A 21,772-nucleotide genomic window follows, 5' to 3' on the forward strand; every position below is an offset into this window, starting at 1 on the left:
CAGAAAATAGTGTATAGATGAAGAGACACTGAAGAAGGGGGAGCCTGTGTGTTTTGAGCAGATGGAGAGCCCAATGGAGCTATATTTGAAATTTTAGGCCAAACATATTTTTCTGCAGATAGTTTTTAAAAAGTGAGTTTTAGCATTAGTTTTGCTAGAATTTCGTTCAGTAATCATTTTCTAGTGTTAATTTATTCTGTGAATCCATTTGGCAAGTTTTTAAAATATGTCTTCAAAAGAGTACGGTAGTTTTTTATTTAATTCGCAGTGTTTTTTTATTTTTATTTTTAATAGTAGATGAGAAGAAACATCAAAAATTGTGCTTCCAAGAGTCGACAGTCAAAATTCGTTAATCTAATTTGAATTTCGCGCGAAAATGTTTCAAATGATTCTCGGCCGTGTACTCCTCTCGGACAATTAATAAATTGTTTAATTTTGGATGTTTGTAGAGGTTTTTCGTGTTTTCTCATGATTTTACGGGAATCCTTTTGATTTTTTTGGTTAAAAACAAATTATTGGTGGTCTATGAATGCATTTTTCACTGTAAAATAGTGGAAACCGCCGTTATCCTCTTGAGAAAGTTCTAAAGTTCCATAAATTGTTCAGTTTCGCGGTTTTTCATTGAATAATTTGTAATTATTGTTTTTCGAACGTACAATTATCAAAAGAAAATCACGAAAAATCGCCAAATATTCCAAAATTCGATCGAATGGAGGTTTATTCTTCATTCCCTTCAAAATAGATTTATAATAATCTCTTGTTCGAACACTCCCTCTTCCCGCAGCGAAAGTGTAATAAAATGTCCAATAATCTAGCTAGATCTAGTTCAATAACTCATCAATTATATTGCCCTTTGATGTAGTTTTATAATGTCATAAAGTGCACACTTCTAAGAGTGGGCAGCTAAAAAATGCACTTGTTGCTCTTTTTTTCGCACCCTTCATACTTTTTTGGATCGATTTCTTTCATTTGATATTCATAATGACCTAATGTTTCCGCTGTACACTGTATCTGCACTCACGTGATGGGTCTCGCCACGGTAATAATATTACAAAATGATTTTGCCTATGCGTCTTTGAGTTTACTGTAGAAAATTAGTAATACATTTTTCAGCTCTACTTCTTTCTTCGCAGATTATTTTTCTGTGAGAACAAGAATACACAATTTATCCATTTCCATTCAATGAAAATGTATGACAGCGTGATTTCGATAAATCAACAATTGAATCCTTTTTCTTTAAACTTATAACTTCAATTGACATATTTTTAATTTCATTGTAAAACTTGGAATATAATTTCGTTGGTTTCAGTCTCTCATCCGTTCCAAATTATAATTCCAAACTCTCGAACGCGGAGACATGCGCACGCTCCTCTTCCTTTCCCTCGAGTAGGCGTCGCTCCTTCTCTTTTATTGATTTGTCGTGCTCTCCGCTCTTGTTTGAACGCGACCAATATGACTCATTTTTTTAATATTTAAAGTTTTTAAGCACATGCATAGTGCATTGCTCGCTTTCTACCTCTACGCGTTGTTCATGGCTCTAAAAACAAAGAGCGTACATTTTTTGAAATTCTATTTAAATAAATAAAATTATTATTGAGAATTCATCCGAAATATCTGTGAAATATCAAGCCAAACATATTTTTTATAATCCTAAAGTTAATAAAATTAAAATAAAGTATAGTCATTTTGTAAATTTGCTCAAAATGACAGAAAATGGACCGTAATAACCAAATATAGATGTTAAACATGCATAGAACTTTTCTAAATTTTTTTTTTAATTTTGCAAAAAGGTTCTTACGGTACATTTTTAATCAACCATTAAGTTTTACAAATCTTCATAGGTATAATTTTTTAATGAACAAATTGTTTGACTGGCAATAACCACGCATTCCTTCATTCGATTCCTTATCGAACCAGCCGTCTGTCTGAATATGATGTGAATTTCTTTTTTATTCTGCGTCTCCTCAATTGACATACTCTCTACTCAGTTTCCCAGAACGAAGTCTCTCTCATCTGACATTATATCTTTTTTGCGCTGTTCGTTTCACATTTTTCTTTCTCTCTCTCTCTCTGATTGGCGATTTCGAGATAAATCGATAATCTCGATCTTTGCTAAACTATTTTAAAACACAAAAAATCATTGCAGGGTATGACTCCGGCGACGGCAGAGGTGAAAGTTGGAGGGAGAAAACGGAAGAATGGTTAGTTGGAGAATAGGACATTTACTGGAATTTACAAAAATCAAATTCTTAAAATCAATTTTTAATTAATTTTGAAACATAAATCCCAATCGCGCCGAGACCCGCGTATTCTAACACAACGCTCACCTTTAAAAATAGTTAATTTTTTATTCGAGAAACTCGGCCTGAAACTTTTTATTTAACTTCTTGTTTAAATTGTAATTTAAACTATTATAATTAAAGTTTTTCCTGTTTTCTTAATTTTTCCACCAGTGAAAATTATTTTCGGCAATTCTACAAAATTACCTATTGTGCCATTTTGTTCCATCATATTTTATTACAAAACAGTGTCAAAAAATAGAAAATTACTTGAATTATCTAAAAATAACATTTATTTAAGCTGAAAAAATTTGAAAAATTGTTCAAAAATGGCTTGAAATTCGATGTTTCGTTTAATCAGCAATTGGCAACTCTCAGGCCATTTTTGAACACTTTCCCAAAATTTTATGCTAAAATAAATGAAATAAATGTTATTTTCAGATCAATAAAGTAATTGTCTATAGTTTGAAATTAATTTTTTTTCTGTCAAATTATAGTAATTTTTAGCATTTTTGAATTAATACTTTAAGCTTATTTTTGCAGATGAGCCGGTTTTTATCAAGACAAAACAATCGAGGTCAGCTCGTCGAGAAGAAGAAAAAGAAAATCTTTTGAACAAATCTCTTCCGTCAACTCCAACTTCATCAGAGGCCGGAAGTTCTCGGGAATCTTCAAATCCAGTCACAAGCTCCAGTAGACGAAAGAATCCACCTACCAAATTAGAAAATATTCAAAAAACGTTGCCGACTTGCAGTGACGGACGTTAGTTTTAAAAATCATTAATTAAAATCTCAATTTTTCTATTAATTCACATTTTTTCAGTTGAAATTCGCAATTATGTGAAAAAATATGGATTGCCGGAAGATAACAAGTTTCTCGTTCGTAATGTCTTCGACAAACAATTATTATTTGGAAAGAAATATGTGTGTAGAAGGCGTGTGATTAAAAGCATCGATGAATTTTTCCCGCGACTAAAGACCGATGCGGTTTGTTTGAATTTTTGATGGATTCATTTGCAAAATAAATTTTTCTTTCAGCACAGAGAAAATGGTTTATATAATTTCTGTACTCTACAATTCATGAAAATATCCTCCTGGGGAAGTTCGATGGATGAGAAGATTTGTTAGTTTATTTTTGAAAATTTTGAAAAATTTGAAACGAAATCTCGATAAAAACACTTAATTCGAAAAAGACCAACAGAAAATCACTTTGAACTAAAAATATCTATTCAATATTGATTGAAACCATATTTCACAAGAAATAAAAGTCTTTTTGAAATTTGGTTTTAAAAAAAATTATTTTTTTAATTAAAAAAGTCAAAAAAAATTGAAAAGTTCTGATTTGCATTATAAAACAAAAAATGAATTAAACTCAATAAATATATAGCCAGAAAACGCGAAAATGTCGGAATTCGCTTTTTTTTTCAGTTTTTGCAATTTCCTAAAATCACACAAAATTTATAAAAATTATTTTTTTCCTATAGTTTAAAGCAAATTTAATGATTTTGAAATGTTTGAGGTTTTTTTTCAAAAAGTAAGAACAATATTTCCAAAAAAATGAAATTATTTTCTAATTGTAAATTAAGATTCAAAAATACACACACACATAGTTTTTTTCGGTTTTAAAATTATTTTCTCATTAATTCATTAAAAAAAAGAACATTTTCAGATGTTACTTCTGCTGCAATTGTTCAAAGCTACGTGATAATTGTCGACGATAATGATTCAGTCACCTGCATTGAAAATGGAATCTCAGTTATTCCAATGGCGAATAGAACGTTACCATCTATCTCCTATAACAGTTCAAATGTAAAAAATATCACTTTGACGGGCCCTGAACTGAAAAAGGCAAAAAACGTATATCTCGCAGTGATTGTGAAACGAAAAACACCAAAACTTGGAGAAAATCGAGTTGGGACAAGTGAGTGAAATCATTTCTTTTTTTTAAATAAAAAGTTTCTTTTGTAGGAGGAAAATCAACTCGAGCATCATTCGAAACGGCTGCTTCCTCAGAAAACTTTCAGCAACTTGTTCGTTTTGGGTGCACTTTGATGTATGATAAGGATGCTGAAATTAACTGCCTAAATGACGGAGTTCAACGTATTATCTTACTGTAAGTCGCTTTAAAATTATAAATGCAAAAATTTAAAAACTTAAAAATTCAAAAAAAATTAAAATACTTTAAAAGTTTTTTTTTCCAAAATTTATCCGAAGGTGAATCTATAAAATTAAACTGGCCTGCTAATTTTTTAAAAAGGGGGTTTTCTGAAGATTTTGAGCGAAAACTGTTGTCAAAATAAATAAAAAACTGAAAAACATTTTTTTTCGAGAAACACGCGCTCAAATTGACGGGTATACGGTAGAAAATATTTTTTCAAAAAAAATTGTATAATGAAAAATATTGCTCTTGATTTTTCCAGTGATCGAGAAGAAAAGCCAGCGTATTTGAAAATTTTCGGGAAGGCCGATGAACCGGAACTCGAGAATGCTTGGATGAATAATGTTAAGCATTTGGAGTTTATAAGCGATACAAATTATAACAAAGAGGTAACGATGAAGAGTTAATAAACTTTTATAAATAATTGATTTTTTTCTACAGGATTCTCATCTCGCTCGTCTAATCTTCTCTTCAAATACTCATAATTATTTCGATAGACCGGACATTTCAAAATTCTCTCCATGGCAGCCGCGATCCAGAAGGACGACACTAAAATCTGGGTGAGAAATTCGATTTTTTCTCTTTTTTTAATTTTGTTTTTATCTGGTTTTTGCACGACCGTAATCCCGCACGCTTATTGTGTTTTCCATCATTTTCAGAATCTCCGTCGAGCCAGGAACGAGTTGCGATGAGGATTGTGGATCGCAATATGAAGAGTTCGTTTTTGATCCCTACCACCTGATTTTTTGTTTGAATATCTAATTTTTAAATCACTAAGTTTGCTGGATTTTTTCCCTTACAGAATTTCTAATTTCGGGTGCATTTCTTCTTTTTTCTTAGTTGGCTGTAATTGATACCTTCCAAATAGCTTGTCGTGATTTTTGAAAACCGTGAAGCTGCATTTCAGAATTTTTGAGTTAAAACTGGGGGGTTTTGTCCAAAATTACAGAAGGCAATCTGCATACACCGGATAGAACTTCAAAAAAAATCATCTAAATTTTATAGTTAATCACTCACTACATTGGATATTCGCGGAACTTCATGTTTCTATCCAACCATAGATCATCTAACTGTTCTTCAAAATTGTTTAGAAAATATAATTACAGTACAATCACTCTCAAGCAGTTACTCCTTGGAACGAAAAAGCTATGCGGAAGACGTAAGAGACATTTGACCCGACTCACTTCAAGATGGCCGTGTTTTTCAGTCGATCCGACGAAGGTAATTCTTAAAAAACTATAATTTCAAAGCTTAAGTGCAATTATTTCAGATCAATTCATATTTCAATGAAACTGGTGTCACTTTGCTGGAAAATTCGTGTTCCTACCGTCCTGGAACTCAACGAAGCATTCCAATAAAACCTACCCGAGTGATCAGAGTTAGAGAAGAAACTCCAGTTTCCGTTCCAATTGAGGTTATTACGATTGAAGATGATTCAGATGATTCACCATGTTTTTCTGCGAGAAATCGAGCACCAGGTGGAACACGGAAATATGGATTAGATTTTATACAATCTTCGGGTCATATGCCATATATTCGTTATGTTTATATGAACAGGTAATTTGATTTAATGCAATCCAGTAAAAAAATATATGATTTGCAGAGCAAATGACTTAGTGCCCCAGCTGAATGGCGAAGAAAATGGAAAAATCGAAGGTCTTATGGAAGCATATCCGATGAATAATGCTCACATGTATTCAGATATTGAGTTCCTGAGAAAAGAAAAAGTAAGAATTGTTTTTAAAAAAAAGACATAAAAGTTGTAATAATTTTCGCTTTTTTCACTAAAATCGAAAATGGAATTTTTTGTTTCGATTTACTGATTTTTGCAAAAATAAAACAAAACTTTAAGATTTTTCTTTTTTCCGATATTTCGAAAAAATTGCATAATTTGTTTTCTTTTTAGAAGCAATTTGTATGTATTTCTGAAAAAGCGAACAAAATTGTTTCCTGAAGGCGAAATCTATTTTTCCCTCAAAAACCCAAAAAAAAAAAAAAAAGTGAGAAAGGAAAAATTGAGAACCTTTCATTATATTTTTTGAATTTTTTGAATTGACTCCAAAAACAGGAAAAAAAAAACAAAAAATCCCAGCCTTGATTACGATATTAAAAATTTTCTATTGTGACATGTTGCTCCAACAATTTGTATTTAAAATTAATGTCAAAATATAGAAAAACACTCGAATTATCTGGAAATAACATTTATTCTGGCTGAAAATTTTGAAAAAGTACTCAAAAAATGTCCTGGAAGTTGCTGATTGCCAATTATCGAATTATTGAATTTCAGGTAATTTTGAACACTTTCTCGAATGTTTTAGTTGAAAAAAAGTTATTTTCAGATAATTCTAGTGATTCCTGCACTGAACACTAAAAAAAACTTGTCGCCGCAAACAAAAAAAATTAAAGCAAAATTACAAATTTCAGTTGAATCTTCCGAAGAATGCTCAAAAATATGGCGAAATGACAATTCTTGACTATCCACTAACGAAGACGGAAACGGACGAATATAATAAAAAGATGTCTGTGATGAATGTCAAAGATTTTGCGGTTAAACCCAGAAAACCTATTCCAACAGTCGGAAATACCACTTTAAGTTTGGATTTGGAAGGATGTCCTATATCGACATTTTCAGAAATATTCTTCCCAAGTGGAAAAACTGAACTATTCAATATTCTATGCAGACAGTAAGTGTTATAATATTAAGTCATATATTAAAACCCAATTTTTGAAGTTTCTACTCTGAAGCTGGACAACGCCCTGGATGCTTCTCAGCACAATGGAAATCTAGAGTTTTGGTGAGTTTATTGAACATTCAGGACTAGATTGGCAAACGTACGGAATTGCTTAGTACAGTATTTTTGAATCAAAACCTTTAAACTTCTTTTCAACGAAAATGAAAATTATTTTCAGAGTCTTTGATTCTACAAAAAATGAATTAGCGTACTAAAATAAGCATCTCAACACTTTTGCCAAGATTTGCCTTAACTTAGAACGCATTTTTGAATTTTTCATAAATAATTTTCAGACTGGCTTCATCAACAAATACCATCAGTACATTTTCGACATGAAATTGAATTCTTTATTCGAGAAACAAATAAATCTCATCGCTATGGTCAGCCCTGACTGGAAATTAGAAGATTTTGAATTGCCCATGGTTCGATATAAGCAATTGAAAAAAGAATGGAAAAATCGCCAACGAGATATACCATCTTCTAATTAGATTATCCCCTTTTTTCCTTGTATCTTTTTCTTTTTGGAAATCCTGTGTTTAATCTCTTTTCCATTTATCAATCAACTATACCAAATCGTGGTGGGTGGCAATTCTACTAAATGACATTAAAAATTAGTCTGAAAACATAGAAAATAATTTGATTCTTCTGCAAATAACATTTGTTTCAGTTGAAACACTTGAAAAAATGATTAAAAATTACCTGGAAGTTGGAAATTGTCGAATTTTGCTATTCGGCAATTGGAAACTTTCAGACTATTTTTGTGCAATTTTCAAATCTTTCAGCTGAAATAAATGTTATTTTCATATTTTTAAATAAATTAATTTTCTATTTTGAGACTAATTTTTAATGAACAATATTGGCCAATTTATGGAATTGCCAAAAGTAATTTCCACCCACCGCTGATCCCAAAAATACTACAATTTTTAGCACCTTTTGACCCAAAGAACGTCGTACTTCAATGATCTTCCAGATTACACGAGTCATCACTAAGTTTTTCTTCATTTCTTTTTCTTTCATTTAAGTTTTTTTCTATCCATTTTATAAGTTCTTTCCTTGATTGTTCTCTGCTCTACAACTCTTCTTTCTACTCACACTCCATGGATGTTGTGAAGCTTCTGTTATTTTGGAAATTTTATAATTTTACACAACTATTTGTACTATCCACTTTCAAGTTTTAATATTATCATTTTATCTCTCTGTTTTTTTAATCAATATTTTGACAAAAAATTTCATTTGCCAAAATTTTTTGTAACAATCAACTATATCATTAATGCCACACCTATAAAATGCTTAAACATATGTCCGGATTTATTGGGAAGTTAAGAAATAATTGTCGTATGGTCAGAAGTTTAAAATATACCTCAAGCTTTAAAAAATCGGTTATAACTCCAATCAAGGATGCCATGGAAAATTTTTGGCACTCGTCGTATTTCCGAATTTTCGACAATTCGACAAAAAAAAGGCATTTTTTGAAAATCTTAAACTCAAAATCTCCAACTTTTCCAAACTACAGTAATCCTACAGTAACCCTACATTGTGGTCTACCGCTGCTCCAAATTGTCAAAAACATTAAAATTCAATCATTTAGAAAACACTAAAAAAATGTCGCACTATGGCGGAAATCCACGTGGAAACTCATCACACCAGTTTGGACGAAAAGATTTCCAACAATCAGATTCTAAACACATTCCGAAGATAACTGGTCAGCCGCTACCTAGTGAGTTTGTAAACTCTTGAAAACTTTTAAAAAATGAATAATGTTTCAGATGAAGTACAAATTCCGTTTGACAATATGATTTACGAGACAAGAAATCCACCGAAATTCGAGAAACAAGCAAAGTTCATCTCAGAGTACTGTATCAATTATGACAGGTTTCCGATATTATAGAGATTTTGAAAACTTGATAATTTTCAGGAAGCTTCAACTTGGAAGAATGCGAGCCAAAAAGTTCCATGATAAACTTCCTCCAAACAATTTGTCGCTGGATCTAGGAAAAGGTTTTGAAACTTTTGATCCAAAAGAAGGAGATGAAAAGATTATAATGCTTCTTGAATGGATTAATCAAATGGCTCCAGAAGGTGGAAGACTTAAGAAAGTTATTCACGAGGCTGATGTAGTATGCTGGAGAGGATTGATTACAAAGATATGTTCAACAATTTACAATAAAGAAGAAGGATGGAGAATAGACGCGATTAAACGAAAAGGCGTCATTTTTCTGTGTGAAGAGAAGACAGAGCAGGCCAAAAATAGGTAAGAATTTGTGTTTTCTTTGAATATTCAATAGTAACATTATTTAAGAGATCTCAATCAAACCGACTTGGACAAAAGAATGAGCTACTGGGGACACAAGTTCGAGCAATATGTTACGCTCGACGATGATGCGGTACGTATTATTGGGACGCAGAAAAATGTATATGCGTCTTCATAATAAATCAAGAAGAAATCCAACTTCAAATAATTTTTAATCCATTTAACTTCCAGGAACAACCAGACACTTCAAGTCCAGTGACAACGAAAGAAGAGTATGCAGTTGTATTTCGGAATGATCTTCAAACTGATCAACGTCTTAATCCTGAAAAAAGGTCAATTGGGATATTCTATTCGGGAGAAGTTGATTGTCTGGATAGACACGGAAATATGCTCGAGCTAAAAACTCAGAAAGGCGAGCTCGGTCATGGATTCTACAAATACTCAAAATCCTTCAAATGGTGGCTTCAATCATCATTGGTCAACGTCGATCACATCATCGTCGGACTTCGAACACAGGAAGGCCACGTCAAATCGTTGACGTCACTGCGTACCCGAGAGATCCCACAGCGAGCCTCATGGAATTTCAGAGCCGGCTTCGAGTTTCTCTCCACAATTTTCACTTATATTCTTAACTGCCTTGAGAAGGACGGAGATGCGTGTGTTATAGAATATCGCAGTGAGATGGGTATTCATAAAGGAATTCAAATGAGAAGAGTACCGGTAGATGAATTCGATTTTGTGCCGAATGAGTTCCTCGAAAAGTTTTGTTGATAAATATTTTTATTGTTGTATAATTCTATTTATATGAACTGTTTTTGAGAAATTCTTTATTCAGACACCAGACTTTCAATAATCCATCACAGCGATTTCGGTCGATCCCATTTTTTTCTCAGGTGTACACGAGCGATCTCTTTTCTTTCTTCTTTCAGTCTCCAGAGTTAATTGACTTTTACTGGAAATTCAAATTTAATTATATTTATTTAATTATAATTATTACTTTATAAAGTTGATTCTCCCAGACGCGAAATTGTACAATTTTTACTTTAAAAATACGGTACCTGGTCTCGACACGACAATCTAATTTAATTTAAAACGGGCGCCTTTAAAGACGCACGCCCTTTTCCTCTTAACATAAATTTGTTGCTGCGAGACCGGGTCTTGTAGTTTTGTGATAAAAATCGAAACATTTCGCATCTGAGTATTAGATTATTTCTTACCAAGATCTCATCAAAAACACATAGAAACAAAAGATGCCGAGAACAATTTTCCAAAGAGTCACTACAAGAGCGACAATGAACAGATAAAATACTGAAAAAAAAGGTTTTTTCTTGTTAAAGTCTAAAAATGATTCTCTTCTCACCACAATTCTCATATTTCTTATCGATGCCAAGTGAAGGCAAACGTTGAAGCAAATAGATTGTGTCCATGAAAGTCAACGACTCGAGCCCAATGGTTATTCCTGAGAAAACCGTCAGTACAATGTAGATGATTCGGACCGATTTGAAAATTAGAACAAATGCGAGCAAACCAGCAAAGATCTGAAAAAATTGGATTTTAGTTTTTGGAATCAGGGCGGAGCTGACATCAACAGCTGCGAAACATCTTCTCGTTATGATTGCGACTTCCCGGGTTCTGAAAAATGTTCAAACTTTCAAAAAGTTTCAAAAATCCAACTCACTCGAAATTAGAAGTGGCAGCATAAAATTGAGCAATTCCGAAGAGAATGCAAAAGACGCAATACAGGCCTTCAGGCCACAGTCCGAATCGATCCCTCTTCTGGTTCGGACCAATATTGTGCTCATCGACAATCTCGAGAACAGACACATTTGAATTTTCATGCTTCGTTTCCTTATTTGAACTTGAATTTGAATCCTTCTTCATCGATTTCTTAGAATTCATTTTTTCGTCTTTTTAACGACGAAAATGAGGGAATGAATACATCTCAATTTTTAATTATTTTCAATTGAAATTTTACTTTAAAAAAAACGTGGAACGGGTTATTCGATTTGAAAATTTATTTTTCTTTAAAATTTATCCACGATTTTCTGTTTTAGAATCCAGTTGTCGTAATTCTAAATAATTTGAAATAAAGCTGAAATCACTTCCCACAGTAGGTAGGCATGTGAGCTAATTGTAGGTACTAGGCATGCCCTTTGCAAAGACAGGCATGCAGACACTTTGTCATCAGGCAGGCACGTAGGCAGCCAAGGAATTATGATGTGAGCAGATCCACGTTAGCTTGAAAATGTGTCTGCCTACCAAAAACAGACGCTCAACAATTCTAGGAAAAACAATTCTTGCATTTCTTCCTTGAAAAATATGACAAATTAAACGCCGCCTGGTCTCGATTCGGAAGATCCGGGTTTCTGGTCACAGATGGTTTCAGGTTTCAGTGGAGACATACAGGCATAAATTAGGCACGCAGGTGGCCAGGTAGGCCTGCCTGCCTATCTACACGTAGATTATTTCATACTGACCAGTTTCCTATCAAATTCATAGTTTGTATTTCTTGAACGTGAACTTTTTCCCTCCCCCCCCCCGCAATTTCAATTGTCCACGTATTCCAAATTGCAAGTCCAGAAAGAAAAAAATGTTTATCATCAATACCGCCCGAATCATTCCGTCCTTCATCGACAACTTCCATCTCTATCATAGCATTTTGAGTAAGTTATTTCTCCATCATTAACACTTCTCAACAAAATCATCATCAGGAAAAGAACATGTCACTCACAAAAGATGGTTCCGTAGCTGTGACCATTCTCCAAGCAATCATCTTCATTCAATTCGGCTTGTGCGTTGCGATCACAATTCTGACAACCGTCGGAATCTCATTTGGGTATCCGGTGGCTTCTCATTACCTTATGGCTCTTCTTCAGGCATTGGTGGCAATTCCGGGAATTGTGTACATTGTGACACAGACAAACAGTTAGTTTTGCTTCTATTGAGTTGTCAACTGCATGGAAGGCACCTCCACGTGGAGATCGGAAAATTATGATTTTTCTGTAAAATACTCAGAATATGCCAGAATTTCTTCCAAATTGACAAATGCGAGACCAATCAGTAGAAGTGTACAAAGTTCGATGTCGTTGATTGGCTCGAAAGAGGGTGTGGCATCTCATTTAGGAGGAAATTCAATTTTTAGACATTTTCATTGCGTGATATTTCAACATATTGAAATGTTCTGTCTATTTTAAAGAAAAATATTCATTTTTGGAACTAACAGAAATGTCTTCGGCAACTTTTGCAAAAAATCGCTTGTAATATTTCAGTCTGGGTGGCAGTCTACATCAGCTTCCAAGTGGTAACCGCCGCGTGTGAAGTCTACTGGCTCGTCTACTTGATCTTCGACAATCAACCCGCTGGATCTTGGATCGCACTTGCAATTATCACAGCCGTCAACATTTTGGCAGCTGTTGTCGGTGTGTGGTTCCGCAAAACTGCTTTGAACCTTCCATGCCTTGATAAGAAAACGAAAAAGGCTGGTGATGCGAAGAAGGAGAAGCCCAAAATGAAGGGTATCAGATAATCGATTAGCTTAAAAAATTATAATTGAAATTTCAGCCCCATCAACTTCAATGAGTGATATTGAGAAAAGTAAATCCAGAGCTGCCTCCAAATCCAACTCGTCTTCTTCCATCAAATCGATCAAAAAGTCTCCAACTGAAAAGTCGGAAAACACTGATAGATCTTCAAAGGGTAGTCTGAAAATCAGAAAGAACAAGAACAGCAAGTCAGTGTCAATGCCTTTGGATAGCCGTGAAACCACTTCCATCACCTTCAAGACAAGCAATGTCAGCGAGGATTAGGTTTCAAGGGAAAGTCTGGTCTCGTCGAGAATATCATTTCTGTTTTGGTTGTAAATGAGTAAAGTGATTTTTATTTAATAATTACATCGTTATCGAAGCATTTAAACTGACTCATGAAACATGTATATTTCTCTTTTTTGCGTTTTACTAACAAGGCTCCTGCAACTACTCGAGAAATATATAATTCTCCGTTAGCTTTAAAGGAAAGGAAACCCCCATATAAAAATTATAACAGTTCGCATATGAAGCATCGCGGGTAGCAGTTTAGGAATTTGAGAAATATGCCATATTTTGGCATTTTGCATGCTTCTGCTAACTTGAAACTTTATTCGTAAATTTTTAATCGTGAACATTTCATTTTTTAGTTAGTTACAAGAAGAAGTCATTCGTAAGATTTCTGTGTTTCATTGTATCTACCTGTCTACAAGGCAGCCTACACGTGCCTTATACTACACGAACCTACTGCCAAAGTACACAGGCAAAAGGCATGGCTAAATTCTGACAAAACGCTTCGGAAAAAGTAAAAAGCGGATATTTTTGCCTAGATCCAGGATAAAAAGATCACAGAGAACCTAAAAAATCATCCGCTTTTCATTAAAAATCACTGAAACCTAATTGTTCTTGATTGTTAACCTTTTTCCATTGTCGTCTTAACAGTAAGCAGTCGGACAACTTAAACGAATCAAAATGAGAGAAAAAAGAAGACTGTTGGCAGTACATTCCTACTATACCTGATGACGATGTAGAAAAGTGTAGAACAAGAAGAAAAAGAAGATGGAGAAGTAGAGAAAATGTGAAAAAAGGGAAAAAAGCAGTTGAGAAAGAGAGGCGGTGAAGAAGTGCGCAGACCATCATTTTGAGTTGAACCTACCGATGGTCTTCATCTGCTTCTTCTCACTGCTTGTAGTGGGATCTCTCGGAGCAAAGATAGCTCTGTTCCCATCAACTGGATGCTTCAGCCACGATGTCATGATGAAGCAGGTGAGATTTTTTGAAACTTTAAATGGTTTCCTTGTTATCTTATCATGTTTGCCACTTTTTCAAAGATGGCATTTCAAATACCTTCGTTCTGTTATTTTCGGCTAGCAATATTTCAGATAAACAACTGTTAGATGTAATTCAATGCGACTTTTACGCTTCTTTAACTTTGATTCTCTATGAGAGTTTTAATTGTTTTTTTTTGCTGTGACGAATTAGAAATGTACAATGAATCATAGAACAAAAAAAAAATTTAATTATAATTTGGTTTATACTAAAATTTTTATTAAAAAAAATTATTATTAAACAATATTATTTAAACCTGAAGAATTACTTTGATAAATATTAAATTTACAAAGTAAAAACAAAAAAACTTGAGAATTTTGCAAATTTCACAAAACGACTGTTAAATCTCAAAAGTTCAGGTTGGGATATCAGAATAATTTTGGATTTTTCCTTAAATCTCTATTTACGTACATTTGAAAACTTATTTAAAAAAAAGTATTACTGCGATTATTCTATGGTTTTTCTGGTTTCCACACGATGCTAATGTTTTTAATAGTTGCTCAGTGAGAAGTCGGCGGTTAGGCTGACAAAACAAGTGCTGAACTAACCAAAAATATTTTTTCAACTTCGAAGTTTTTTAAAGATTTCCGTACACAATCATTCTGATCTACTATATAGTAATGCTATTAGTGGAAATGCGGTAGATTACTGTGCGTTAATAATTCTACTTTAAACAATCAACAGAAGCTTTACCAGTTGAAATTAAGAAATATTGCTTTTGATCTCTATTTAAAAAAGAAAAAAACTCCATTTCAAGGTTGGCGAGCAGCTAGACGAAAATGGGAATAACATCACATGGATTCAGACATATCTTTATGACTTTGGTTTTGGCGAAATGCAAATTCCAGATCATTGGAATAGACTCTCAATTGTTGGAATTGATGAAAGAGGTAGGTCATTCGTCTGATAAGGAATTGAATCATTTAGGTCTATTTTGTTTTCTGTTTTGTTTTCATCCAAATCACATACCGGTGACCAACTAATTTTATGATTTCTGGTTTAGTGTTACCGTTTTTTTGACGTCACAGACAGTATTTAGTTTGGAAAATACCGACGGAACAACCCCGTCGGAACAGAAAGATTGACTGTGATCATTGTACTCGATTACACCTCATGGTCACACGGATCAACATAGAATTTAGTTTTTATGACTTGCACGCAGGTTAATGAATTTCAAAGATTGTCCATATATCAGTCGTTATCTGACAGAAAGAGACGTGATAAGTTGTGAATTAAAGGGCCTGGCGTGCGCCATTTTGTACTTTTTGACCTTTCATCGTCTGAACTAGTCAGGAAATACAAACACAAATTGGAAATTTTTTTAGATTACTTAAAGAATGGGAATCTTGTTTTAAGAAATATCTAAAAATTTGAACAGAAACTTGAAAGCAGATATTATTTACGGAGGAAATAAATTTCAGCCAACTACCTTCAAGAAAACACAGGCAGATTGATTTGGAGGCAAAATGTTCCATTTGACTTTGACAGGCCATTCAATATTCAAGGAATTAAGGATTTTGTGGTGTAAGTTGATAAATTATTGATGTTCAAAACTATGTATACATTTAAAATTGATTTTTTTTCTCAGAATGTTGCAACGGCATCAGGAGTACTGCACAGTTATGATGGATGACCCGAGATATCAGAGATTGAGAAATGAGAACGTTTCCGTCGCTGTGTTGGATCACTTTTTGCAGGTATTTGTTGTTTGATCAGTTGCCAAATGGAATTGTGACGTTGAAAGCAGTTCAATGAGTAATAAACTAAATTGGAGGGGAATGACCTGATCATTTGTTCGGGAGATCATAGACTACTTGACCGTGTGACTGAACATTTTTCTGATGTGTTAGGTGTTCTAGGTAGAGCTGGAAAACCAGAAGCACGGTTTTTCAAAAGTATTTTTTCGAGATATCATTGCAGGTTCCACATTTTTTGTTTGAAAAAAAACCATGGCAGCTGTCAAATTAATTCTTGAAAAATCTCTGTAACACCAAAAAAACATGCAACGGATCGTCCAGTGGCCGTCCGCGTTAGTTCGGTTGTTAACCCTTATAGTGAAATTTTATTTCCAGGAATGTATGGGAGGTCTGGCTCATTTGCTCAACGCCTCTGTCATTCAGTTTTCAAACTGGCCACTGTCAGATGGTTACGTGACCTCCTTGAATCTTCCAGCCTCGCCTGCATCTGTACCGAAAACGGGTAAGTTCTCTCTCTCTCATGTTTCCCAAATTTTGAAGTAATTTCAAGTGTTGTTTTGATAACATTTCAGGTACTCACCACTCGAGTAATTCAATGAGTTTTCTTCAAAGATGCAAGAACGTATTATTTCATATTGCTATATTGGTTACACGTTTTGTTCAAATGAAAACACTTGATACGATGTTTTCAAATAGAAATTATCCATGGGTAAGTGGTTCCTTTTGAGGGAAAACTGTAAAAAGGACAATATTATCTGGTGGAAAATTGTCTGGAAAATTACCATCAACAAAATGCAGAGACCCGCTTCTGTAAAATCTATGTGAAAATTTTGAAAAAAAAAATCCTAAGTGGGGGAAGTAAAAAACTGTACTAATTAAATTAAAACAAATTTACAGATCCAAGTTGAACTTAACGAAGCGCAACGTCCATTATTCGCAAGTCGTGCTGAAATGATTTTCGAATCAGTAAGACCAATCAATAATAGAATCAAATTCTTTGGAGCTGCTTCTACAATGTAAGTTATTATGTGGTATTTGTTTTAAAAGAAATTTATTACAAAAAAAATATTGAATAAAATTATCCATGAGCGAATTTTATTGCAAGGAAAGTAATATATCTCATTTACGTATGAAAACTATGTCATGTGAAAAAATGCCTTTTGAATAGGCAATTCCAAAAAACTTTGCGGTGCTGAAAATTGGCCAATCTGCATCATTATGAATGATTGAAAATTATTTGCAAAAATGAGAGAAATACTGAAAAAAAAATTTTTTGAGTTGTGTTAAAAGAAGAATAATTATAAAAAAGATTCAACATTCCAAAAAGTTTCTAATTTTCAAATTGTCCAAAACCTGCAGAAATCCGCTTTTGTGGCAACTTTGGAGATTTCTCTGGCACTTATTTTTTGTAGTTATCTCTCTGTTTGGAGGTCAGGAAAAATATTTGAAAAAATGTAACTGAATTTCAGGGCTCCAGAAAACTATATCAGCTCCTCAAATCATTTTCAAATCCCTTCTACAGTTTCTTTTTCGGAACCTGTCCTTCTCAGCGCCAACAGTACTAACCTAACAGCCGAATGTACCACATGTCACAAGTTGGAATCTAGACTTCGGAGACGTTCCTATATGTTTAATATGGTAACAGATCGAACTGTTATATATAATAGACAACGAGAACTTCGTGACAAATATCCAACAATCGATTGGGATCGCGTTCACTCGGAAAAATTCGTTCTTGTGACATTTGGAAGTGTTGCACAAGTTGATAAAATTCATTTCGAACTTCTCCGATCTCTTCTGGAGACTTTTGCAAAACAACCCGGACTTATTATCTGGCAATCAAATTTAAATGCTCAAGAAATTAAAGAAATTCACAATTTAACAGTTCCGGAAAATGTTATGGTGAGCTCATGGGTGCCAATAAAAGAACTATTGGCTCATGATAACATTGAATTTCTAATTTGTCATGGAGGTATCAATACTGTCAATGAACTTGGATTATTTGGAGTTCCGGTTCTTGGAGTACCATTACAAGGAGACCAAGCTTCGAATTTAGCGCGAGTTGTTGATTTGGGAGCAGCTGAATTGATGACAATTATTGACTTGAATGATGGAAAATTGGATGAGATGATGGACAAAATGAGGCGGAATTTATCTAGGTAGGTTTAGAAAATGTTAATAAAAAATAAAACAATTAAAAAAAACTGAAAGTTAATGTAGAAATATCGATTTTTAGGCCATTTTCGAAGTTTGAGCGAATTATGTTTTCCGTTATCAAGTTTTTTATTTTTTATTTTTGCCAACATTGAAAAAAAAAATCAAAAAACTTTTTTTTAATTAATAGAAAATTCTTAAAATTCTTATGTTCGCTGGTCGAGGTTGTTTTTTAATTCAAAACTTGATAGTATCACCCGTAAAAACTATATCAAATTGCAAGCCCTTATTTCTCTATCTGTCAAAAAATGGACAGCAAGTTAAAATTAAATTTTTTCAGATACTGGACAAGAAGTGAAAAGCTATCAAAAATGCTTTCCCAACTTCGTTCATTCCACACCGGATACCAACAGTTCTGGCTTAATTGGGTTGCTAGACACGGAAAACAGATTGAGCACAAGAAGTTTGTGAGATATGAGTACTTGGGTGACATGGATAATCGTCTTTGGTTGACTATATTTGGTTCAATCGCACTAGTAATTCTTCTAGTTTACTTCTAGAATTTTTTTTAGAAATTACAAATTTCTTATGATTTTCTAAAGGGTTGGAGGTTCAATTTTGAAATATCTAATTTAATTTACTATTGAATCCCCCACCAATTTTCCCCAGAAACTATTTCTTTCTCATATTTATGTCTTTGTGTAAGAGATCTCAGAACTTTATTGGCTTCGATGATGATTGCTTTATGATAGGTTTTGGTTTTTAATAAAAATTAAGTGAACGGAAAGATAAATAAATAATATTTGATAATACAACACAAATGAGGTATCAGCAAGTGAGATGGAACAATGAATTAGTGAAATGATTTGGAAGTCATATTGTACATACATATTTAGAGGCAAGTAATAAATATTAAACATTTTAAAATTGTAATAAATTATACGAATTATTGTGCATAAGTATAGTTTGGTTAAAGCTGGATTCGAAAATTATATGAAACCCTAAAGTGAAACCCTTGCCAGTGCAAAATTTTAGATTGAGGCGGTTCTTAATTTCAAAAAAATTAAAACTTAAACTTAAATTTTTATCATAAAAATACAGAGGAGACAAAAAAATGATTCCAACTTTTTGAGATAACTTTCCAGAACCGCTGGGATACCTTTAAAGACACATGAGTATTTTTTGGTACCATATAAAAATAATCACATGTTCCATAGAATAGTGCCAGCGTGATAGAGTTATCAAATATCATTGTGAAATATTTCAATAATTACTTGGTGTTTTTTTTTAAATTTACAAAAAATACTTTTTTAATGGTTTTAGTTTACGCTCGACATTTTCAAAAAGTCCTAATTTCTCGAAAATCGGAAATATGCTTTAATTGTTCACTTAGTTTTTTAGACTTTTTGACCCATTTAAAATTATTTGACAAAATCCATCACTGGCACTACCTTTAAGTACATCTAACAAGGGTTTCAATTATCACGGAAAGGTAATGTTGATTTATACATGATGTTCATGGTGTTTTTGTTTTTTTTACTCAATTTTAGTTGGTTGACTAACGACTAAAACGGGCGTCGGATCCATTATCGGTTCTTGAATTGGTTCAAGAATATCAGCAGTGTTGCTAATCACTTCTGCGCTCGGCTCATCTTTGGATTTGACATCATGCGTTGGATGAGGTGTGTGTACTTCTGGTGGAACTGGAGAAGGAATTTGACTTGAGTTCACGGAAGCATGAGGTCCTAAAATAAAATATCTGGATGACAAGAATGGGAAAATTTATTACCTTCTGTTGAAAATTCAGAGTTAACTTCTGGCACAATCTCATTGTCAGGTTCAACTTTAAGACTTGTTTCAGATGGTTCAATTGGAGGAGCTCTAAAAATGAAAACAGTCAACTTTGTGAGTATCCCTCTGCCAATTTACCCATTCTGATGATGTACTACATCTGCCGCCTGCACCACGGCTGCCACTGCTACCTCCCCGTTCGAAGTGCTCACCACTGCATCGTCATTTCTGAAAAGAAAACCAGCTGTTCATTGAAAACAAGTCATGTGAGAACATGTTGACAATCATGTTACCCATTATTCATCTCCCTGACACCCGCACATTCATGTACCAACTAATCAACTTTTCAGATGATAATTCATTTTCTGTATGTTTATTATCAATTTTTGTGACTATTATCAATTTCTCTATGATGTTTGGGCCTTAACTTATTCATGTCTATTCACTATTTATTTTTGATCACGATTTGAATCGTAATAAATACAATACAATACAATACAACACTGAAAATGAAAATCGAGTAAAAGATGAAATTACTTACTTGAACCAAAGATTTTCTTCATGAAGAGCTTGTTGCTCATTATCAGTCCAATAGATGTCTCCTGGGAAATTTGAATTTTTGAGTTAAAAGTACAAATTGTCGTAAACTCTTATTGGTGTATAACACTAATTATTTTTGGAAATTTACAACAATTTTAGAAATTGCCGAAAAATTGGCGAATTGGGTAGTTACCGATGTCCCAACTTGAAGGAGTACTGTATGCGGTTTTTTGCCTTCAATAAAATATTTGCTTAATCTAAAAATAACTTATAATGCATAAAATTCAAAAATAATACTTTCAAAAATTAAAAATTGTTTGAATGCTGCAAATTAGGAAAAATCCGAAAAATTATCGATAATATTTTTTCTGACAATCTCCAACTTTATTACAACTTTTGAGTGCTTTTCAAATTGTTTCAAGTGAAATAAAAGTTATTTTCAAATAAAACAAATATTTTTCCATGTTCTATCACTAAATTTTAATAATTTAAAAAAGGGAGAACATGCCGCACTGTCCCATCTCATTACCCATCCTTACTCACTTTTATGTAACGAGTACTGTGTCTTAAACAATTTAACACAATCTGCCACTCTACTCTGGGCTTCCCTGCCACGAAAAACGAGAAGCATCCACGCATCGTCTAGCTGTCTGCGTTTCTCGTCCTTCAATAGAGTTGACTTCTAAAAACAAAAGAGATAAAGCAAGAGTGGGTTAGAATAGAGAAGGATCTCTCTCAATTTTCAATTACATCTATCAGGTCCTGGGTCGGTCGGAGGAGCTTTATGTGTACGGGAAGAAGGTGGCGATCTTCGAGCGCTGCGATCAGTTTTCCCGTTAGAGCACGTGTTAAGACGTTTTGTGTGCATACGATGAACACCTGGAATTCATTTGCATTTTACTTAAAAGTCTACCTGTTCGAAATTTATTTTTTCTCAACAAATAAAATTCTAGTTAAATTTTTTGCAATGATTTTTACAGCAAAAAACTCACATTTTTCAGCTGTTGTTTTCCAATAACTTCATCACTAGAATCAGCAACCTGCGCACTTCTCCCACAACAACAAACCGAACGCATCATCTGCACAATGATTCGGTCGCCTCGGTCAATGCTCATGAAGTGGAGACTACACAAAACGGGAGAATTGGAGATGGGAGACTAGAGGAAACTGCAATTTGAAATTTAAGGAAATGGGCGAGATTTGACAAGATGGAAATGGGAATGGAAAACTGGATGATGAGAAACGCCAAACTAAAGCTTTTCAAGTTAAAACAAAGATTTTAATATTTTCTTGAGATATTGAAAAACTGCAATTTTTTTAG

The 21,772-nt window shown here is 33.5% G+C and overlaps 6 protein-coding genes across 7 annotated transcripts; 4 read left to right on the plus strand and 2 right to left on the minus strand.

Annotated features, from left to right (window-relative positions):
• Positions 1–2,140: 2,140 nt before the first annotated feature.
• mes-3 (Polycomb protein mes-3) lies at positions 2,141–8,508 on the plus strand. 2 transcript variants are annotated; one of them, NM_001026321.4, is made up of 15 exons: positions 2,145–2,201; positions 2,823–3,041; positions 3,102–3,265; positions 3,317–3,401; positions 3,948–4,199; positions 4,247–4,391; positions 4,699–4,825; positions 4,878–4,996; positions 5,096–5,152; positions 5,543–5,657; positions 5,707–5,993; positions 6,040–6,163; positions 6,861–7,120; positions 7,168–7,231; positions 7,462–8,508. In NM_001026321.4, exons 1-15 carry the CDS (start codon positions 2,150–2,152, stop codon positions 7,654–7,656), a joined length of 2,265 nt encoding a protein of 754 aa, NP_001021492.1. In that variant the 5' UTR covers positions 2,145–2,149; the 3' UTR covers positions 7,657–8,508. The 2 variants fall into 2 exon arrangements, with proteins under 2 accessions (NP_001361974.1, NP_001021492.1); NM_001374884.2 differs by lacking the exon at positions 5,096–5,152 and having other exon boundaries at positions 2,141–2,201; positions 7,462–8,467.
• A 246-nt stretch (positions 8,509–8,754) lies between these two features.
• On the plus strand, positions 8,755–10,239 carry dom-3 (Decapping nuclease dom-3). The gene is made up of 5 exons (NM_059095.9): positions 8,755–8,885; positions 8,935–9,040; positions 9,084–9,419; positions 9,468–9,552; positions 9,651–10,239. Exons 1-5 carry the CDS (start codon positions 8,771–8,773, stop codon positions 10,188–10,190), a joined length of 1,182 nt encoding a protein of 393 aa, NP_491496.1. The 5' UTR covers positions 8,755–8,770; the 3' UTR covers positions 10,191–10,239.
• F54C1.8 (uncharacterized protein) lies at positions 10,230–11,363 on the minus strand. Its single transcript, NM_059096.5, has 5 exons — positions 11,098–11,363; positions 11,003–11,051; positions 10,780–10,957; positions 10,637–10,727; positions 10,230–10,371 (listed from the first exon to the last, which is right to left on the minus strand). The coding sequence occupies exons 1-5, from the start codon at positions 11,316–11,318 to the stop codon at positions 10,266–10,268; spliced, it is 645 nt and encodes a 214-aa protein (NP_491497.2). The 5' UTR covers positions 11,319–11,363; the 3' UTR covers positions 10,230–10,265.
• Positions 11,364–12,011: 648 nt separating this feature from the next.
• On the plus strand, positions 12,012–13,356 carry sst-20. Its single transcript, NM_001392247.1, has 4 exons — positions 12,012–12,082; positions 12,131–12,344; positions 12,689–12,934; positions 12,981–13,356. Exons 2-4 carry the CDS (start codon positions 12,140–12,142, stop codon positions 13,223–13,225), a joined length of 696 nt encoding a protein of 231 aa, NP_001379811.1. The 5' UTR covers positions 12,012–12,082; positions 12,131–12,139; the 3' UTR covers positions 13,226–13,356.
• A 719-nt stretch (positions 13,357–14,075) lies between these two features.
• On the plus strand, positions 14,076–18,930 carry F54C1.1 (glucuronosyltransferase). Its single transcript, NM_059098.4, has 9 exons — positions 14,076–14,206; positions 15,027–15,159; positions 15,691–15,793; positions 15,858–15,966; positions 16,342–16,468; positions 16,539–16,675; positions 16,864–16,982; positions 17,436–18,125; positions 18,461–18,930. Exons 1-9 carry the CDS (start codon positions 14,099–14,101, stop codon positions 18,678–18,680), a joined length of 1,746 nt encoding a protein of 581 aa, NP_491499.1. The 5' UTR covers positions 14,076–14,098; the 3' UTR covers positions 18,681–18,930.
• A 726-nt stretch (positions 18,931–19,656) lies between these two features.
• On the minus strand, positions 19,657–21,566 carry F54C1.6 (Protein-serine/threonine phosphatase; the record flags this gene model as incomplete). The annotated part of the gene is made up of 7 exons (NM_059099.1): positions 19,657–19,865; positions 19,910–20,001; positions 20,050–20,139; positions 20,453–20,513; positions 20,995–21,133; positions 21,202–21,330; positions 21,444–21,566. The coding sequence occupies 7 exons, from the start codon at positions 21,564–21,566 to the stop codon at positions 19,657–19,659; spliced, it is 843 nt and encodes a 280-aa protein (NP_491500.1).
• Positions 21,567–21,772: the final 206 nt, after the last annotated feature.

The sequence above is a fragment of the Caenorhabditis elegans genome, chromosome I (genome assembly GCF_000002985.6).
Source record: "Caenorhabditis elegans chromosome I".
Taxonomy (NCBI): domain Eukaryota; kingdom Metazoa; phylum Nematoda; class Chromadorea; order Rhabditida; family Rhabditidae; genus Caenorhabditis; species Caenorhabditis elegans.

Excerpts from the sequence above, each read along its gene's own strand:
- dom-3 (NM_059095.9), top strand. The coding sequence starts at position 8,771 with ATGTCGCACTATGGCGGAAATCCACGTGGAAACTCATCACACCAGTTT. Across the intron at positions 8,886-8,934 it reads AACTGGTCAGCCGCTACCTA|ATGAAGTACAAATTCCGTTT; the intron begins GTGAGTTTGTAA and ends ATAATGTTTCAG. Across the intron at positions 9,553-9,650 it reads TTACGCTCGACGATGATGCG|GAACAACCAGACACTTCAAG; the intron begins GTACGTATTATT and ends TTTAACTTCCAG.
- F54C1.1 (NM_059098.4), top strand. The coding sequence starts at position 14,099 with ATGGTCTTCATCTGCTTCTTCTCACTGCTTGTAGTGGGATCTCTCGGA. Across the intron at positions 14,207-15,026 it reads ACGATGTCATGATGAAGCAG|GTTGGCGAGCAGCTAGACGA; the intron begins GTGAGATTTTTT and ends CTCCATTTCAAG. Across the intron at positions 15,160-15,690 it reads TGTTGGAATTGATGAAAGAG|CCAACTACCTTCAAGAAAAC; the intron begins GTAGGTCATTCG and ends AATAAATTTCAG.
- sst-20 (NM_001392247.1), top strand. The coding sequence starts at position 12,140 with ATGTCACTCACAAAAGATGGTTCCGTAGCTGTGACCATTCTCCAAGCA. Across the intron at positions 12,345-12,688 it reads CATTGTGACACAGACAAACA|TCTGGGTGGCAGTCTACATC; the intron begins GTTAGTTTTGCT and ends GTAATATTTCAG. Across the intron at positions 12,935-12,980 it reads GGAGAAGCCCAAAATGAAGG|CCCCATCAACTTCAATGAGT; the intron begins GTATCAGATAAT and ends TTGAAATTTCAG.
- F54C1.8 (NM_059096.5), bottom strand. The coding sequence starts at position 11,318 with ATGAATTCTAAGAAATCGATGAAGAAGGATTCAAATTCAAGTTCAAAT. Across the intron at positions 11,052-11,097 it reads GCTGCCACTTCTAATTTCGA|AACCCGGGAAGTCGCAATCA; the intron begins GTGAGTTGGATT and ends AACATTTTTCAG. Across the intron at positions 10,728-10,779 it reads TAAGAAATATGAGAATTGTG|TATTTTATCTGTTCATTGTC; the intron begins GTGAGAAGAGAA and ends CTTTTTTTTCAG.
- mes-3 (NM_001026321.4), top strand. The coding sequence starts at position 2,150 with ATGACTCCGGCGACGGCAGAGGTGAAAGTTGGAGGGAGAAAACGGAAG. Across the intron at positions 3,266-3,316 it reads CGCGACTAAAGACCGATGCG|CACAGAGAAAATGGTTTATA; the intron begins GTTTGTTTGAAT and ends TTTTTCTTTCAG. Across the intron at positions 5,994-6,039 it reads CGTTATGTTTATATGAACAG|AGCAAATGACTTAGTGCCCC; the intron begins GTAATTTGATTT and ends TATGATTTGCAG.